This window comes from Hyla sarda, chromosome 4 (genome assembly GCF_029499605.1).
Source record: "Hyla sarda isolate aHylSar1 chromosome 4, aHylSar1.hap1, whole genome shotgun sequence".
Lineage (NCBI taxonomy): Eukaryota > Metazoa > Chordata > Amphibia > Anura > Hylidae > Hyla > Hyla sarda.
In genome coordinates this window covers 419,522,803-419,544,773 of record NC_079192.1, presented here as the reverse complement: position 1 = coordinate 419,544,773, position 21,971 = coordinate 419,522,803, and the positions used below count along the sequence as shown (strand labels likewise).

Genomic DNA, 21,971 nt, shown 5'->3' with positions numbered 1-21,971 from the left:
TCTTATCCCCCAGAGCTGCACTCACTATTCTGCTGTTACATAACGTCTTATCCCCCAGAGCTGCACTCACTATTCTGCTGTACATGATGTATCTTATCGATACTCACGTTCCGCAATCTGCTTTACAGGGAAGCCCAAGAAGAAGCTGAACTCCACCAGACTGAGGTTGCGCAGCTGATCGCTGACATCAGAGCCGTTCAGGAATCCGTGGCGCTCTCTGACCACGTACGCGATGGTGACCGGGACCTTCCAATACCCGACACGGGGGGCGCTGGAGCTGATGTTCACGATCTGCAGGAAGGGAAAAGAAAGTGAGAAAAATCTGGAGACACAAAATCTAAAACTGCTGATCTTTAGGCTCCTCCTCCTCACTGAAATCCCGCCTCTCTGAATAATCAGCGCTGCAGTGTAAAGCACAAGGGAGGACTGAGCACGAAGGAAAATAGGATAAACTGGAGTATTAATAATATAATATAATATTGCACAGTGCGTATTTATAGGTAAACGTGTCCATACAAGTCAATTGAACAGTCACCTATATATATGTATTATGTATGTATTATATAAGTGTGTTATATATATGTATTATATATGTGTGTTATATATATGTATTATGTATGTGTTATATATATGTGTTATATATATATATGTGTTATATATGTGTGTTATATATATATGTGTTATATATGTGTTATATATGTGTTATATGTGTGTTATATATGTGTATTATATATATGTGTTATATATGTGTATTATATATGTGTTACATATGTGTATTATATATGTGTGTTATATATGTGTGTTATATATGTGTTATATGTGTTATATATATGTGTTATATATATGTGTGTTATATATGTGTTATATGTGTTATATATATGTGTTATATATATGTGTTATATATATGTATTATATGTGTATTATATATGTGTTATATATGTGTATTATATATGTGTATTATATGTGTGTGTTATATATGTGTTTTATGTGTGTGTTATATGTGTGTTATATGTGTGTGTTATGTGTGTTATATGTGTGTGTTATATATGTGTTATATGTGTGTTATATATGTGTGTTATATGTGTGTGTTATATGTGTGTGTTATATGTGTGTTATATGTGTGTGTTATATGTGTGTTATATGTGTGTGTTATATGTGTGTGTATTATATGTGTTATATATATATATATATATATATATATATATATGTTATATTTGTGTGTTATATATGTGTTATATATATGTTATATATGTGTGTTATATATGTGTTATATGTGTGTTATATATATGTGTTATATATGTGTTATATATATGTTATATATATGTTATATATATGTGTTATATATGTGTTATATATGTGTTATATAAGTGTTATATAAGTGTTATATAAGTGTTATATAAGTGTTATATGTGTTATATATGTGTTATATATATGTGTTATATATAAGTGTTATATAAGTGTTATATAAGTGTTATATGTGTTATATATGTGTCATATATGTGTTATATATAAGTGTTATATAAGTGTTATATAAGTGTTATATAAGTGTTATATGTGTTATATATATATGTGTTATATATGTGTCATATATGTGTCATATATATGTGTTATATATGTATATTTATTATTAATCCTCCATATATGTTCTAGTCCAGGGCAAGAGCAATGGACATAGGGATCCACCGATAATAAGTTTGGCCGAAATTATCGGCCGATATTCACGATATGGGCATTATCAATATCGGCAATTACCGTATTTTTCGCCGTATAAGACGCACTTTTTCTTCCCCAAAACTGGGGGGGGGGGGGGGGGGGGGGGAGTTGGTGCGTCTTATACGGCGAATACACCCACCTATCGCAGCGGTCCCTGCGGCCATCAACGGCCGGGACCCGCGGCCAATACAGGACATGACCGATCGCGGTGATTCCCTGTATTAACCCTTCAGACGCGGCGATCAAAGCTGACCATCACGTCTGAAGCGAAAATAACACTAACCCGGATGCTCAGTCGGGCTGTTTCACCGCGGCGTCCCGAACAGCTTACAGGACACCGGGAGGGAACTTACCTGCCTCCTCGGTGTCTGCTCCGTGGCGGGATCCCCTGCATGGCCGGCGCTCTCCTTCAACGTCATCACGTCGTCATCTAATAGGAGCGGCGTGCGTAGCGACGAGATGGCGGCGACGGAGAGCGAGGATACCGGGGAGCAGAGATGTTCCGGAGTGACGGGGACGCGGCAACAGCGATGGAGGGCGACATCCAGGACAGCGGTGACAGGTCCGGAGCGGCGGCGACACGCAAGCATTACTTCCTATACCAGTGGTCTTCAACCTGCGGACCTCCAGATGTTGCAAAACTACAACTCCCAGCATGCCCGGACAGCCAACGGCTGTCCGGGAATGCTGGGAGTTGTAGTTTTGCAACATCTGGAGGTCCGCAGGTTGAAGATCACTGTCCTATACTTTTCATTGTATTTGGTTCAGAATCTTTATCCTACACAATTAGGTTCGTCTTATATGACGTTTTATACGGTACCTTGCCAATATGCCAATATAGGGACACTTACCTGGACGGTGAAGTTCTCGCTCTCCTGGCGCAGTCTCCGCACTTCGTAAAGCGCCATTGTTAACCCCTTCTGTATCTGTTCGCTGAAGGTGCAGAGTCTGATGTCCACCGACTGCGGAACAAACTGCAGCACTGCGGGGGGGGGGGGGGGGGAGGGGGAAGACATAAAGAAGGTGTAAACTATAAGAGGGGCAGTCTGTGCTGGGAATTGTAGTTCCCCACACGAGGACAGTCGCAGATCATCTCACCTGTCTGAACGTGGAACCTCAGGTCTAGTCCTATGAACGCCGTCTGCAGGGACAGGATGGGGGGGAACCTGCCAACAACCAGGGCGCTCCTGCTCAAAACATGGCCGACAGCGATCGCGGTGTAAACGAAAGGACCGGACGTCACCATGAAGGAGAAGCCGTCATACATAGAATAGACCTGTGAGAGGGAAGGTCACATGACATCACTGCAGGGTGTACATATACATTACATGACATCACTGCGGGGTGTACATATACATCACATGACATCACTGAGGGGTGTACATATACATCACATGACATCACTGAGGGGTGTACACATACATCACATGACATCACTGCGGGGTGTACACATACATCACATGACATCACTGCGGGGTGTACACATACATCACATGACATCACTTCGGGGTGCACATATACATCACATGACATCACTGAGGGGTGCACATATACATCACATGACATCACTGAGGGGTGCACATATACATCACATGACATCACTTCGGGGTGTACATATACATCACATGACATCACTGCGGGGTGTACATATACATCACATGACATCACTGCGGGGTGTACATATACATCACATGACATCACTGCGGGGTGTACATATACATCACATGACATCACTGCGGGGTGTACATATACATCACATGACATCACTGCGGGGTGTACATATACATCACTGCGGGGTGTACATATACATTACATGACATCACTGCGGGGTGTACACATACATCACATGACATCACTGCGGGGTGTACATATACATCACTGCGGGGTGTACACATACATCACATGACATCACTGCGGGGTGTACATATACATCACTGCAGGGTGTACACATACATCACATGACATCACTGCGGGGTGTACATATACATCACTGCGGGGTGTACATATACATCACATGACATCACTGCGGGGTGTACATATACATCACTGCGGGGTGTACATATACATTACATGACATCACTGCGGGGTGTACACATACATCACATGACATCACTGCGGGGTGTACATATACATCACTGCGGGGTGTACACATACATCACATGACATCACTGCGGGGTGTACATATACATCACTGCGGGGTGTACATATACATTACATGACATCACTGCGGGGTGTACATATACATCACATTACATCACTGCGGGGTGTACATATACATCACATGACATCACTGCAGGGTGTACATATACATCACATGACATCACTGAGGGGTGTACATATACATCACATGACATCACTGAGGGGTGTACATATACATCACATGACATCACTGCGGGGTGTACATATACATCACATGACATCACTGCGGGGTGTACATATACATCACATGACATCACTGCGGGGTGTACACATACATCACATGACACCACTGAGGGGTGTACACATACATCACATGACACCACTGCGGGGTGTACATATACATCACATGACATCACTGCGGGGTGTACATATACATCACATGACATCACTGCGGGGTGTACATATACATCACATGACACCACTGAGGGGTGTACATATACATCACATGACACCACTGCGGGGTGTACATATACATCACATGACATCACTGCGGGGTGTACATATACATCACATGACATCACTGCGGGGTGTACATATACCTCACATGACACCACTGCGGGGTGTACATATACCTCACATGACACCACTGCGGGGTGTACATATACCTCACATGACACCACTGAGGGGTGTACATATACCTCACATGACACCACTGCGGGGTGTACATATACATCACATGACATCACTGCGGGGTGTACATATACATCACATGACATCACTGCGGGGTGTACATATACATCACATGACATCACTACGGGGTGTACATATACATCACATGACATCACTGCGGGGTGTACACATACATCACATGACACCACTGAGGGGTGTACATATACCTCACATGACACCACTGAGGGGTGTACATATACCTCACATGACATCACTGCGGGGTGTACACATACATCACATGACATCACTGCGGGGTGTACATATACATCACATGACATCACTGCGGGGTGTACATATACCTCACATGACACCACTGCGGGGTGTACATATACATCACATGACATCACTGCGGGGTGTACATATACATCACATGACATCACTGCGGGGTGTACATATACATCACATGACATCACTGCGGGGTGTACATATACATCACATGACATCACTGCGGGGTGTACATATACATCACATGACATCACTGCGGGGTGTACATATACATCACATGACATCACTGCGGGGTGTACATATACATCACATGACATCACTGCGGGGTGTACATATACATCACATGACATCACTGCGGGGTGTACATATACATCACATGACATCACTGCGGGGTGTACATATACATCACATGACATCACTGCGGGGTGTACATATACATCACATGACATCACTGCGGGGTGTACATATACATCACATGACATCACTGCGGGGTGTACACATACATCACATGACATCACTGCGGGGTGTACACATACATCACATGACATCACTGCGGGGTGTACATATACATATATAGTCCTATGTTACATGTGAAATGACCTGCAGTACCACCAACCCCCAGCAGGTGTCAGCACACGCAGTGATAAGGACCCAGAATATTCAGCAGATTATTACAGATCATTACTATTTGCTATTATGTGACTGACAATTTGTAGATTTTTGCTCTCCGCAGATCGCGTGCTTTCACAGCAATATTTTCGGATCTGGGTATACCGTAAAAGCCTCTACGGAAAAAGCTGTTGCTACAGCGCAGCACGAAACAGAAACAGCAGAGGACCCGGGGGATGTAACGAAAACCTGCGCGAGTCTCGTGTGTCACAAATAGTCAGGAATTATTATACATCAGCCCAATCCTCTCCTGAAATACTCTGTACTGCTGTGGACCCTGCTCCTCTACTATATAACTCTCACCCTGTGACCCCCACATGATCAGTACACTCCTCTCCTGTAATACTCTGTACTGCTGTGGACCCTGCTCCTCTACTATATAACTCTCACCCTGTGCCCTCCACATGATCAGTACACTCCTCTCCTGAAATACTCTGTACTGCTGTGGACCCTGCTCCTCCACTGTATAACCCTCATCCTGTGACCTCCACATGATCAGTACACTCCTCTCCTGAAATACTCTGTACTGCTGTTGACCCTGCTCCTCCACTATATAACTCTCACCCTGTGACCCCCACATGATCAGCACACTCCTCTCCTGAAATACTCTGTACTGCTGTGGACCCTGCTCCTCCACTATATAACCCTCATCCTGTGACCTCCACATGATCAGTACACTCCTGTCCTGAAATACTCTGTACTGATGTGGACCCTCCTCCTCCACTATATAACTCTCACCCTGTGACCTCCACATGATCAGCACAAGCCTCTCCTGAAATACTCTGTAGTGCTGTGGACCCTGCTCCTCCACTATATAACTATCACCCTGTGACCTCCCCCCACATGATCAGCCCAATCCTCTCCTGAAATACTCTGTAGTGCTGTGGACCCTGCTCCTCTACTATTTAACTCTCACCCTGAGACCTCCACATGATCAGCACACTCCTCTCCTGTAATACTCTGTACTGCTGTGGACCCTGCTCCTCCACTATATAACTCTCACCCTGTGACCTTCACATGATCAGTACACTCCTCTCCTGAAATACTCTGTACTGCTGTGCACCCTGCTTCTCCACTATATAACTATCACCCTGTGACCTCCACATGATCAGCATAATCCTCTCCTGAAATACTCTGTACTGCTGTGCACCCTGCTCCTCCACTATATAACTCTCGCCCTATACCCCCCACATGATCAGTACACTCCTCTCCTGAAATACTCTGTACTGCTGTGGACCATGCTCCTCCACTATATAACTATCACCCTGTGACCTCCACATGATCAGCATACTCCTCTCCTGAAATACTCTGTACTGCTGTGCACCCTGCTCCTCCACTATATAACTCTCGCCCTGTGACCTCCACATGATCAGCACACTCCACTCCTGACATACTCTGTACTGCTGTGCACCCTGCTCCTCCCCTATATAACTCTCACCCCTCCACATGATCAGAACAAGCCTCTCCTGAAATACTCTGTACTGATGTGGACTCTGCTCCTCTACTATATAACTCTCACCCTATACCCCCCACATGATCAGTACACTTCTCTCCTGAAATACTCTGTACTGCTGAGGACCCTGCTCCTCCACTATATAACTCTCACTCTGTGACCTCCACATGATCAGCACAATCCTCTCCTGAAATACTCTGTACTGCTGTGGACCCTGCTCCTCCACTATATAACTCTCACCCTGTGACCTCCACATGATCAGTACACTCCTCTCCTGAAATATTCTGTACTGCTGTGGACCCTGATCCTCCACTATATAACTCTCACCCCTGCACATGATCAGTACACTCCTCTCCTGAAATACTCTGTACTGCTATGGATCCTGCTCCTCCACTATATAACTCTCACCCCTCCACATGATCAGTACACTTCTCTCCTGAAATACTCTGTACTGCTGTGGGCCCTGCTCCTCCACTATATAACTCTCATCCTGTGACCTCCACATGATCAGCACACTCCTCTCCTGAAATACTCTGTACTGCTGTGGACCCTGCTCCTCCACTATATAACTCTCATCCTGTGACCTCCACATGATCAGTACACTCCTCTCCTGAAATACTCTGTACTGCTGTTGACCCTGCTCCTCCCCTATATAACTCTCACCCTGTGACCTCCCCCCACATGATCAGCACACTCCTCTCCTGAAATACTCTGTACTGCTGTGGACCCTGCTCCTCCACTATATAACCCTCATCCTGTGACCTCCACATGATCAGTACACTCCTGTCCTGAAATACTCTGTACTGATGTGGACCCTGCTCCTCCACTATATAACTCTCACCCTGTGACCTCCACATGATCAGCACTAGCCTCTCCTGAAATACTCTGTAGTGCTGTGGACCCTGCTCCTCCACTATATAACTCTCATCCTGTGACCTCCACATGATCAGCACACTCCTCTCCTGAAATACTCTGTACTGCTGTGGACCCTGCTCCTCCCCTATATAACTCTCACCCTGTGACCTCCCCCCACATGATCAGCACACTCCTCTCCTGAAATACTCTGTACTGCTGTCGACCCTGCTCCTCCACTATATAACCCTCATCCTGTGACCTCCACATGATCAGTACACTCCTGTCCTGAAATACTCTGTACTGATGTGGACCCTGCTCCTCCACTATATAACTCTCACCCTGTGACCTCCACATGATCAGTACAAGCCTCTCCTGAAATACTCTGTACTGCTGTGCACCCTGCTCCTCCCCTATATAACTCATCCTGTGACCTCCACATGATCAGTACACTCCTCTCCTAAAATACTCTGTACTGCTGTTGACCCTGCTCCTCCACTATATAACTCACCCTGTGACCTCCCCCCACATGATCAGCACAATCCTCTCCTGAAATACTCTGTACTGCTGTGGACCCTGCTCCTCCCCTATATAACTCTCACCCTGTGACCTCCCCCCACACGATCAGCACACTCCTCTCCTGAAATACTCTGTACTGCTGTGGACCCTGCTCCTCCACTATATAACTCACCCTGTGACCTCCCCCCACATGATCAGCACACTCCTCTCCTGAAATACTCTGTACTGCTGTGCACCCTGCTCCTCCACTATATAACTCTCACCCTGTGACCTCCACATGATCAGCACACTCCTCTCCTGAAATACTCTGTACTGCTGTGGACCCTGCTCCTCCACTATATAACTCTCACCCTGTGACCCCCACATGATCAGTACACTCCTCTCCTGTAATACTCTGTACTGCTGTGCACCCTGCTCCTCCACTATATAACTCTCACCCTGTGACCCCCACATGATCAGTACACTCCTCTCCTGTAATACTCTGTACTGCTGTGCACCCTGCTCCTCCACTATATAACTCTCATCCTGTGACCCCCACATGATCAGTACACTCCTCTCCTGTAATACTCTGTACTGCTGTGCACCCTGCTCCTCCACTATATAACTCTCACCCTGTGACCCCCACATGATCAGATGATCAGCACACTCCACTCCTGACATACTCTGTACTGCTGTTGCCTCCTCCAGGACGGTGTTTCCCGCGGTGGGATCGGTGTTATCTATAATGTATCTGACAGTTTCTATTTTGTCTCCATATTAATAATATATGTGAGATCTTGTGAGGTTATTCGGGGGGGGGGGGGGGGGGTCACCGCTGTGATCTGTGAGCGCAGAGGACGTCAGCCCCGGGGCGTACACGTGTTCTGAGAGCGAGGGGCGGGTGATACACGACGTGAACATTAATGCAATAACCGCGTCATCATCACTGCCGATCCCTCACCCTTCAAATATCCAACATCGGAATCTACAGCTCAGGTTCTATGCTGGGAGTTGTAGTCCTACTTTAGTAGAAGCCCCTGAATGAGCCCTCAGGGTATCAGACAGGAGTCCGGCCGCCTGCACTGACACATTGTGGGAAACCCTCAGCTGTGCAGCTGCCGAGCGTTCATATCTGTCTTTTATCTCTTGATATCCAGCGTGTCACCCCCCCCCCCTCCCCCGCACAGCAACGCGTTCTCAGGACGATCATCCTGACACCTTGGGTGATTAGACGACCGTAAATAGAGGTGAGGAGCGGGAGAGATCAGGTGATGTGACGCACGAAACGCAGGAACGAAAAGCCCCGGACTGTACGATATATATATATATATATATATATATATATATATATATATATATATATATATAAATAATCACATCCTGAGTTATATCCTGTATTATACCCCAGAGCTGCACTCACTATTCTGCTGGTGAGGTCACTGTGTACATACATTACATTACTTATCCTGTACTGATCCTGAGTTATATCCTGTATTATACTCCAGAGCTGTACTCACTATTCTGCTGGTGAGGTCACTGTGTACATACATTACATTACTTATCCTGTACTGATCCTGAGTTATATCCTGTATTATACTCCAGAGCTGTACTCACTATTCTGCTGGTGAGATCACTGTGTACATACATTACATTACTTATCCTGTACTGATCCTGAGTTATATCCTGTATTATACCCCAGAGCTGCACTCACTATTCTGCTGGTGAGGTCACTGTGTACATACATTACATTACTTATCCTGTACTGATCCTGAGTTATATCCTGTATTATACTCCAGAGCTGTACTCACTATTCTGCTGGTGAGGTCACTGTGTACATTACATTACATTACTTATCCTGTACTGATCCTGAGTTATATCCTGTATTATACCCCAGAGCTGTACTCACTATTCTGCTGGTGAGGTCACTGTGTACATACATTACATTACTTATCCTGTACTGATCCTGAGTTATATCCTGTATTATACTCCAGAGCTGCACTCACTATTCTGCTGGTGAGGTCACTGTGTACATACATTACATTACTTATCCTGTACTGATCCTGAGTTATATCCTGTATTATACTCCAGAGCTGTACTCACTATTCTGCTGGTGAGGTCACTGTGTACATACATTACATTACTTATCCTGTACTGATCCTGAGTTATATCCTGTATTATACCCCAGAGCTGTATTCACTATTCTGCTGGTGGGGTAACCATGTACACACATTACTTATCAGTTACATGTAGTATTGTTGGGGTCGCTTCACCATTTCTCACCTCCAGTTCCACCGATCGGCTAAAATTGGTATTTAGTGTTTCCCTGATTATTTCTGTGATGTTCTCCATATTTGATCCTCGCGAAAGAACTGAAGGAAAGACACAGATCTGGTTAATTCTGGTTTATACAGGACACATGCAGACAACTCATAAGTCACCACCACAACCCAGGGAGAGGAGTTCACATCTACGACTAAAGGATATGAGTCCATAAAGTCATAAGAGAAGTCTATAGAGTCACATCTACGGACCCTCCACAAGGCACCAGGTACACCACCGCCCCCTGTAGGATATGGGCTGAGCAGAATTAGGAGTTTAGCTCTTAATCAGTACAACAACAATGGACTACTCACCAATAGTGACCAAATACGGTTCTGGATTAGAGACATCACAGACGAAACTCGGCCTTGTGGTTGTCACCGTTGTGGCAGCTGTGAGTCCAGATGGAGGAGTGACCATCCCAGACAGGGTGGATGTTGCTGTTGTGGCCCCCGGAGTGAGGACGATGGTTGTAGCTACCTGTGGGGTGGTTGTATCTAGAGTATTATGGGTAACAGCTGCTGGTGTGGAAGAACTTTGTGTAGAACTTGGCCTAGAAGATGGTGTAGAACCTGGTGTAGAACTTGGCCTAGAAGATGGTGTAGAACCTGGTGTAGAACTTGGCCTAGAAGATGGTGTAGAACTTGGCCTAGAAGATGGTGTAGAACCTGGTGTAGAACTTGGCGTAGAAGATGGCATAGAATTTGGTGTAGAAGTTGGTATGGAAGTTGTGCCTATAGCATTGACAGGTGAGGTTGGGGAAGGAGAAGGGCGGACATCGGGGGTGTGCGGAGTAGTTGGAGGAAACACTAGAGTCATGGTTGGCTGTGAACTAGAAGACAACAGCTCGCTCACAGTAGATGTTGGATTCATGGACGATTGCCCTAACGTGGCTGCAACATTTATCGTAGATTCCAAACTGATGCTGGGTATTGTTGGCATAATGGGGGCAGATGTAAAACCGGCTGATATGAAAGTGGATACTGAAAACAACGAGGTATAGACTCCTGAGGCATCAGATGTAGACAGCGACTCTGGAGGTAACGTCATCATTGGAACCAAGGTAGGTAGAGAGGTCGGAAGGACTTCCTCAACCAAAGCACTGCTGGCATGATCCAAACCAAAGGAGGAGGTGGGCAAGGCAAATGTGGTGGAGTTCAGTGCAGATGACGACAGTAAAGGCAGCAGATCGGTAGCACCAGTGAAAGTACTTGAGGTATAGAGGATGCTCAACGGCATTATGGTGGACTTCACCTCCCACATCTCGGACAACTCAGAGGACATATATGAACCACTCTCAGTCCAGTCAACACTCGACGGTGGAGCGAAGGAAGATCGTGCAGTGGAATACACAGTATCCCAGGGAAGGACCTCCATGCCAATGGTTTCCAGTATGGATGAAGAGTAGATCTCCGTCATAGAACTACTGAACATGGACTCAGATATTGCAAGTAGAGTCGATGAGTCCTGAGGCTCGAAGGCAGACACGTGACTGGACGCCAATGAGGGTGAGGGAAAAACTACTTCCACCGACGAAGAAAAGAGGCCACTGGGCTCAGGTGTGGAAATGAACAAGAAGTCACTGGAGTCCAAGACAGACATCACCGTGGACTCCACTGGAGGAGACAGCGTTGGACTAAAGTACATGCCCGATTCAGCCGGCACAAATGCGGGAGCTTCGGCTGTGATCTCAGGTTCGTATATTGAAGTTTCTAGAAGAAAAGGGGTGGATGTTGCTGTTGTAGAAAAAGTTGTCTCCAGATCCACGGAGGGCACAGACGAGACGGGCATCGAAGGCATCAGAGTCAACTCTACTGAAGAAACCCAGTGGCTCTCCATGTCTGAACTCTGAGAAGACGCCGAGGTTACCTGGACCTCCGTAGAGTCAATGACGTCGGTGAAATCCACAGAAGAGGCCGGATAATGTGAAGACACGATGGGTATTGGAAGAGAAGACGAAACAGAGTCAACAACTTCAACAGTTGACGCCTCTTGGTCGGTGACCACCCTGGTGGAAGGAATATTTCCGGGAAACCCTGAGGTTTTAATGGTAATGGTTTCCATATAATCCTCCGACCACCACTGAGTGTACATGATATCAGAGGTCACCATGTACGACGTCTCGGGAACGGCAGCAGGCACTGAGCTTGGGAGCAAATGAAAAGTGCTTTCTGGGGTTGGCATCACAGGACTCTCTACACCACCCAGGACATTGGGTGAAGATGTGAAGGGTAAAGGCTCGGTCAGGCTGATGGTGGAATCCTGTGCTGAAACAAACCCTAAATACGAGTAGATACTATACAAAGGTGGTTTGGTCGTCGTGCTGGTAATGGTCATGCTCGGCATGTATGTACTTTCTATAGGGGTAACCGGCCAAGGTGAGGGAGATGCCTCCAGGGTGGTGGACGCAACCATTGTGTCTTCTATCGAGAAGCTAAAATCCGTAGAGAGTTGCTCAGATTCGGTACTTTGCAAAGAGAATTTTGAGGTGACAATATCTTCTCCGTAGTCACTGGTCAATGGAAACATTTCTGTAGTCCACGAATTTCGGTTGACACTACTGAAAGTCTCCGGGGGTGGAACAGCCAAACTTTCCTCCATGATACTAGAAGATACTTTAAGGGATGCCGTCACGTAAGGAGACGACTCCACCACCTCAGAGCGGACGCTGTACGTCTCCGGAAGCTGAGCCGTCGTGGAGTATTGTAGGATTGTGACGGATAAGGACGAGGAAGTCTCAGCCCAAGTCTCAGACCAAGGACTCTGGGTCGAGAAGACGTTATCAAGGAGGTGGGCTTCACTGGAGAGAGGCTGGGTGGGTCCTACGGTGGCAACATAATCTGGGAAGTGGAGGGTGACCGTTTCGGTAGGGGCCGGATCTTCTGAGGAAACTGTTACGGGAAAGACGACTTCGAAGGTTTTGTCCGGGACCGATGCATTTTTGGTTATGGTCGAGTTCTCACTCAACTGTAGTATCAGGGGTCCGAAGTGAACGACTGAAAGAGAAAGAAGGAACAAAATTATAATAAACATAATAAACAATATCTATCTATAAAAATCAACTTATGACGGGAGGGTGATCAGGCGCTAGGGGTCTTACCATCTAGGCATCATAGCTGCCATTGACCACAGCATCTAGGGCAGTGGTCTGCAAAGGGTGAACCTCCAGCTGTTGCAAAACTACAACCCTCAGCAGGCCCGGACAGCCGTTGGCTGTCCGGGCATGCCGGGGGTTGTAGTTTTGCAACAGCAGGAGGCACTCTGGTTGGGAAACACTACTCTAAACCCAATCGTGCAGCCATGGTATTCCTATAGGTTTCCTCCACTGGGGGACAGAAAAACCCCAAAAGCTATCCGGGCATGCTGGGAGTAGTAGTTTTGCAACAATTGGTGGTCCATCAATTGGAGACCACTGATTTAGGGGGTCATCACTGATCCCAACACCAGACGTGTAGAAATCCCGCTCCATACTCCCCTAAAAACGTCAGCTACATATCGGTCAATAAGGGGTTAACTAACGCGCCGATCTCCCCCAAAACTCGGGGTAGACGACAACACGCCAGCGAGTTACACTCCTCCATCGCTTCCGTTCGTCTGACTCTATTTCGGGCCACATAAAGTTGTTAATTTTAGGTAAGCGAATTCCGGGCATTTTGTGGGCACAGCAGATGTGCGCGCCCCCCCCCCTTCCCCCGACCCTTTATAATACCCCGTTATTTATAATTCTACATTCCTGCAATTTACCCCGGACGCGGCTGTTAACGCCGGGTGCCTTTCCGGTAATTCATTATACGGCGTGCCAACATTTGCTGACATTTTCATTTTAAGTGAAAGACGGGGTTAATCATTAATATTCAGTCCGATCGTCTACAGATAAGCCGCGCCTGGTATGCGGATTAAATATCTGTACTGCCACCGAGAGGTTAACCAATAATTAAGTAACTATATTAGGTTCGGTAATAAATTGCCTGCGGCCTGGAATTGCGTTCACACACAGACTGTAAATGAGGCGACAGCCATGGTTGCCCATAGCAACCAATCAACCGATTCCATATTATTCATATAATTCTGATTGGTTGTTGCGTACAGGTAGAGCTGCTGTCAACCAATCAGAATTTAGCTTTCATTTATTAAGCAGGCTTGAAAAAAATTTTCTCTGGTATCTATGGGCGGCCATTTCTTATCTGGTGGGTTGCCATGTAAAGCCCTTGTTGTCCATAGCAACCAGTTGTCAGCTAGAAGCTTAATTTCGATTGGTTGCTATTTCCTGAGGAAATGAATGTTGATAACTGGTCGCTATGGGCAACAAGAGCTGTACATGGTTCAAATAAAAGATGGCCGCCCAGAGAAACCAATCAGAATTAAGCTTTCATTTATTAACTAATCTGAAAAAATGTTCTCTGGTTGCTATGGGCGACCATCTCTTATCTGAGGGGTTGCCATGTAGAGCCCTTGTTGCCCCTAGCAACCAATCATCCGCTTTCATTTTGACGTAAATGGAAGCTCGATTCTGATTGGTTGTCGCGTACAAGTCAGACTAGAGCTTTCAATATGAAAGTGAATGATTGGTTGCTATGGGCAACAAGGGATTTACTTCACACATGGCAACCTCAAGATTAGAAATGGCCGCCCATAGCAACCAATCCGAGCCCATTTGTTTCCAAAGCGAATTGGTTGCCATGGGGCGGCCTTCTCTCGCGTGGAGGTTGTCGTGGATAAAGTCACATGACATAACACGTCACATGACCCTGGCAACACGATAATCAAGGAAAAGTTACGCTAAATCCTGAAAATTCGTCAATCCTGTCACATTTATGTCCACATATTAATAAAATACTACAACTCCCAGCATTCACCGTATCAGCCGTGTATAGGGGGTGGATACTATCAATATTTAACCGCAGAGACAGCGCCAATTGCAAAACTACAATTCCCAGCATGCCCGGACAGCCTTTGGCTGTTCGGGCATGCTGGGAGTTGTAGTTTTGCCACAGCTGGGGGCGCCCTATAGAAACACATACTGAAAATTAACCCCTGTGCTACCGGGGGGAGCGTTACGTGGTGGTGGGGGCCATATTAACCCCTATGTAGCCGCTTTACAGTGTCCAGGATATTACGTTACCAGCGGCGACAGGTGGCAGGTGAGAGGATTGAGGCTTCCAATCCGATTTCTCATGGGAGCAGCCAGAGAGGGGGGGTGGGCGAGTATTGTGTCCGCAACAAAGACCCCCGAGGAGAGGGGGGAGGGGACGCACATGGCAGGAGAATTCGTCCCCGCATTACATACAATAAGGGTTACTTGCCCTTTAAATCGGCTTTCATTATTAATATTTCTCCCTTTCCAATTTTTAGCAGATGAGATTCGCCGCGCCAGATTTATTAAGCGACGTCTTTTGTTTTACAAGGGTAGAATAAAAAAATAATTTTAAAAATGGCGCCGCTTGGGTGGTTTCCTGATTTTGATTCTCGCCAGCGTTCGCTCGTCTCACGGAAAGGCAGTCGGGGGCAGTCACGGCATGGCGCGTCTGATTAGAAGCGACGGAGGCGGCGAGACGTGGAAATGTCACGGACCCGGATTGATGGGGCAGAGATGACGTACGACTTAAAGGTGCGGGACATCCCGGTTACGGATGACACCGCGGAACGTTGTCTGGATCTGTTATTGGGGATGAATGGAGCAAAATGGCGTCTTATACTCTAGTCACATCCAAAGCTGCATCGACCCCTCGCGCATCTAATGGATACCCCCATGCTCCGGCCTACCGAGCGTCATCGATGTCCCATAATGGACGACCATTTTACAGCGTTTTCCGCAAAAAATTGTTTCATCGGAATCTGCGCCTGAATTCCCCAGAACAGGAGCCGAAATACAGGACGGGGGGAGGGGCGACGCCTGCAGCACATCGCGATGTCTCATCCGGTTTGTATGAAGAGTCACAGAGCGGAGAGAACAGCACGGCGCTCCGCATTAGGTCGGAAGATTCCCTGGAGCCACCGCGCAGCTCGTGTACACGGCCGCCATCCGCACGTGCGCCAAAGAGGAGCTCATTCCTACACACATCACATCCTCAGCGCCCATTACATGAGACGTTCATCGCATCTACGGAGAACGGCGATTATTATACATGAAACATTCATCGCTAAATATACACAGTACAACTTCTCCAAACCTGCATATACAGACACTACACAGTACAACTTCTCCAAACCTGCATATACAGACACTAAACAGTACCACTTCTCTTATTCTGTGTATATATACACTGCACAGTACAACTCCTCCAAACCTGCATATACAGACTCTGCACAGTACAACTTCTCCAAACCTGTATATAATGACACTGCACAGTACCACTTCTCTTATTCTATATATACACTGCACAGTACCACTTCTCTTATTCTGTATATATATATATATATATATATATATATACACTGCACAGTACCACTTCTCTTATTCTGTATATATTTATACACTGCACAGTACCACTTCTCTTATTCTGTATATATATACACTGCACAGTACCACTTCTCTTATTCTGTATATATATACACTGCACAGTACCACTTCTCTTATTCTGTATATATATATACACTGTACAGTACCACTTCTCTTATTCTGTATATATATATATACACTGCACAGTACCACTTCTCTTATTCTGTATATATATACACTGCACAGTACCACTTCTCTTATTCTGTATATCTATATTTGTATATATATATATATATATATATATATATATACACTGCACAGTACCACTTATCTTATTCTGTATATATATATATATATATATATATATATACACTGCACAGTACCACTTCTCTTATTCTGTATATATACAGACACTGCACAGTACCACTTCTCTTATTCTGTATATATATATACACTGCACAGTACCACTTATCTTATTCTGTATATATATACACTGCACAGTACCACTTCTCTTATTCTGTATATATATACACTGCACAGTACCACTTCTCTTATTCTGTATATATATACACTGCACAGTACCACTTCTCTTATTCTGTATATATACAGACACTGCACAGTACCACTTCTCTTATTCTGTATATATATACACTGCACAGTACCACTTCTCTTATTCTGTATATATATATATACACTGCACAGTACCACTTCTCTTATTCTGTATATATATACACTGCACAGTACCACTTCTCTTATTCTGTATATATATACACTGCACAGTACCACTTCTCTTATTCTGTATATATACAGACACTGCACAGTACCACTTCTCTTATTCTGTATATATATACACTGCACAGTACCACTTCTCTTATTCTGTATATATATACACTGCACAGTACCACTTCTCTTATTCTGTATATATATACACTGCACAGTACCACTTCTCTTATTCTGTATATATATATACACTGCACAGTACCACTTCTCTTATTCTGTATATATATACACTGCACAGTACCACTTCTCTTATTCTGTATATATATACACTGCACAGTACCACTTCTCTGGCATAGTACTCTGCCGTCCTCCGTGGTCTCTGGGGTTGGGGTCCCCCTTTATTATATATATATTCAGGTTTTACTATTCACACATCTTCTGGGGCAGAAATAAATGTCGTTTCCATGTTTGATGAAGTGAAGGACACAGCGGCCTCTGTAATATATTTATATATACTGAGCATATACAGGGCCTCCCGAGCACCGAGGAAGGGGCCACAGAGGAAAGTGCACACTACATCTTATCATACATCCAGAGCTGCTGCACAATCCCCACAGCTCCCAGAATCCTCTGCTGCACTGCACTCACTATTCTGCTGGTGAGATCAAGGTATACATACATTACTTATCCTGTACTGATCCTGAGTTATATCCTGTATTATACTCCAGAGCTGTACTCACTATTCTGCTGGTGAGATCACTGTGTACATACATTACATTACTGATCCTGTACTGATCCTGAGATATATCCTGTATTATACTCCAGAGCTGTACTCACTATTCTGCTGGTGAGGTCACTGTGTACATACATTACATTACTTATCCTGTACTGATCCTGAGTTATATCCTGTATTATACTCCAGAGCTGTACTCACTATTCTGCTGGTGAGGTCACTGTGTACATACATTACATTACTTATCCTGTACTGATCCTGAGTTATATCCTGTATTATACCCCAGAGCTGTACTCACTATTCTGCTGGTGAGGTCACTGTGTACATACATTACATTACTTATCCTGTACTGATCCTGAGTTATATCCTGTATTATACTCCAGAGCTGCACTCACTATTCTGCTGGTGAGGTCACTGTGTACATACATTACATTACTTATCCTGTACTGATCCTGAGTTATATCCTGTATTATACTCCAGAGCTGTACTCACTATTCTGCTGGGGAGGTCACTGTGTACATACATTACATGACTTATCCTGTACTGATCCTGAGATATATCCTGTATTATACTCCAGAGCTGTACTCACTATTCTGCTGGTGAGGTCACTGTGTACATACATTACATTACTAATCCTGTACTGATCCTGAGTTATATCCTGTATTATACTCCAGAGCTGTACTCACTATTCTGCTGGTGAGGTCACTGTGTACATACATTACATTACTTATCCTGTACTGATCCTGAGTTATATCCTGTATTATACTCCAGAGCTGTACTCACTATTCTGCTGGTGAGGTTACTGTGTACATACATTACATTACTAATCCTGTACTGATCCTGAGTTATATCCTGTATTATACTCCAGAGCTGTACTCACTATTCTGCTGGTGAGGTCACTGTGTACATACATTACATTACTTATCCTGTACTGATCCTGAGTTATATCCTGTATTATACCCCAGAGCTGTACTCACTATTCTGCTGGTGAGGTCACTGTGTACATACATTACATTACTTATCCTGTACTGATCCTGAGTGATATCCTGTATTATACTCCAGAGCTGTACTCACTATTCTGCTGGTGAGGTCACTGTGTACATACATTACGTATCCTGTACTGATCCTGAGTTATATCCTGTATTATACTCCAGAGCTGTACTCACTATTCTGCTGGTGAGGTCACTGTGTACATACATTACATTACTTATCCTGTACTGATCCTGAGTTATATCCTGTATTATACTCCAGAGCTGTACTCACTATTCTGCTGGTGAGGTCACTGTATACATTACATTACTTATCCTGTACTGATCCTGAGTTATATCCTGTATTATACTCCAGAGCTGTACTCACTATTCTGCTGGTGAGGTCACTGTATACATTACATTACTTATCCTGTACTGATCCTGAGCTATATCCTGTATTATACTCCAGAGCTGTACTCACTATTCTGCTGGTGAGATCACTGTGTACATATATTACATTACTTATCCTGTACTGATCCTGAGTTATATATCAGACAGGAGGCTCGTATCTTGCATTAATCTTTCTTTATTAATGCCCATAGCAGAAAATTAAACTTTCAGGTTAATGTATTGAAAGAAAAACGTTTTGCAAAACTACATCTCCCAGCAGCCCCTTTGAGGACTAGTAGCCAATCATATGCCGATGACCTCTATAAAGGGAACTGCTGTGCCATAACTCCTCCTCTTTCTTTCTGCTCATAGCGACAGATAAGTATTTCTCTTCACACTGTATTCATAAATATAAGTTTCTTCCTTACTAACATTCGGGGGTACTCTAACGGTATACCCCTGTCCTTATCCCTGCTGGTGACTGCGTTTGCGTTCATCGGCCGGGTGGTACTAAATCCTATTAATCCTATTAAATTCTATTTCCCTCACGGACACGGCACTTGTTGCACAGTGTCCCCAGTTTTCACCTTCTATATTTCCGGCGCAGGTCGCCCCACTGACGACCCTGCGCTCCGTTCTTTGTTCCCCTTTATTCATTCATTCCTTTCTCCCGACGCCATATTGCGGCGCCATTTTCTCCTTCTCCCTCAGTTCACTGTTCCCCGCCGCTCTCGGCCTTCCCGCGCGTCTGACGCGCTCGCAGGGGCGGTCCGTTCTAGGGGCGGCAACCAACGACCAATCAGAGACCCGGAGTGGCGTAATCTCGCGAGATTTCATCCCCGGGCTCTCTAGCTCCGCTGTACCTCTCACCACAGCCCTCAGTTCAGCGCTGTCGGTGAGGAGAGTCAGAGCCTGAGCGTTACGGAGCATCTGTGCAGTTATTAACAGGTTTTTTTCCTGTCCTCCTGTTCCCCTATAGGCCCCTTCCCTGGCAGGTCTACCCTTGACCTCCCTCTCAGAATCCTATAGATATACCACTTAGATATATATATATATATATATATATATATATATATATATATATACTTACCTATATTTCTCTGATATGTCTGAGGAGGCCAATACCAGCTCCCTTCCTGAGATGAGCTCCCAATCTGAAGCAGCGCAGTTCATGAATGCTGCACAAATTCAGGAACTGATTAGCAAGTCAGTTCAGGCGGCCCTTGCTTCTGCCGCTTTACCGTCAGGGTCTCATCAACCCCTACCACCAATGTCACTGCCAATCGCAAATGACCCGATTATTAAGAAAGGCAAAGCCTCGCACAAGCGTAAGCACACAGTGCCCGCTCACGACTCCCCGGCAGGGGAAGATAATTCCATGCTCCGGGCAACCTCTATCACGGTTAGCCAACCCACTTTACCTTCAGACTCTCTCCGACCCTCGGGCCTCGAGGAGATAACAACTAAGAGGCATAGATCAGCCAGGCGGGCAAAGCCAGATTCTTATGTGGACACCTCTGAGGAGGATACGTCCGGAGAATCTGAATCCTCTGCAGAGTCTGACGCATATGATGAGGAAAGTGGGACTACTGCGTTTCCCAACAACGCTAACCCTGAAATCCAGGGCGAAATAATTCTTGACTCTCTCGGAGAGCCATTTTTTGACCCGGATGCGATTTCCCACCCTCGCTCCGGAGATTGGGCACCTCTCCCACAGGTCTCTAGTTTTATAGAACACTGGACCCGTAGGTCCCTGGGGAGATCAAATAGGAGTAAACTTAAGGCAGAATGCCCTAGACCCTCGATTCCGAGGAAAGTGACCGATACCCCAACGGTATATCCCATCCTCGTTAAATACCTTACCAAAAATGGTAAATTTCCAAAAAAGGGCATTGAACGGTCCTTTAGATCAATACAGGACCGTATCCTGGATCTTCTAGGACCTTTGACGAAGATCCTAAATCTTTCTGAGCAGGCCGCCTCATCCAGCCAGCCTGTGGATCTCACCCAACTTAGAGGTTGGGCTCAGAGGGCCATTTGTATGTTAGGAGCCGCAAATACGACTTGCTCGGTCGAAAGACGGAGATCCATTCTTATGCGATTGGACCCTCAACTGTCCCATCT

The 21,971-nt window shown here is 45.4% G+C and overlaps 1 protein-coding gene across 3 annotated transcripts in view; it reads right to left on the bottom strand.

Annotated features, from left to right (window-relative positions):
• KIAA1549 (KIAA1549 ortholog) overlaps window positions 1-21,971 on the bottom strand; it is a 69,010-nt gene that overhangs the window by 28,520 nt on the left and 18,519 nt on the right. For 2 of the 3 annotated variants that reach the window (XM_056517967.1, XM_056517968.1), the window contains exons 2-6: window positions 10,912-13,593; window positions 10,559-10,647; window positions 2,812-2,989; window positions 2,565-2,695; window positions 108-291 (exon numbers count right to left, since the gene is read on the bottom strand). In XM_056517967.1, coding sequence (XP_056373942.1) covers window positions 108-291; window positions 2,565-2,695; window positions 2,812-2,989; window positions 10,559-10,647; window positions 10,912-13,593 — 3,264 coding nt within the window. The remainder of the gene's footprint in view (window positions 1-107; window positions 292-2,564; window positions 2,696-2,811; window positions 2,990-10,558; window positions 10,648-10,911; window positions 13,594-21,971) is intronic. The other variant, XM_056517969.1, reaches the window with a different exon arrangement.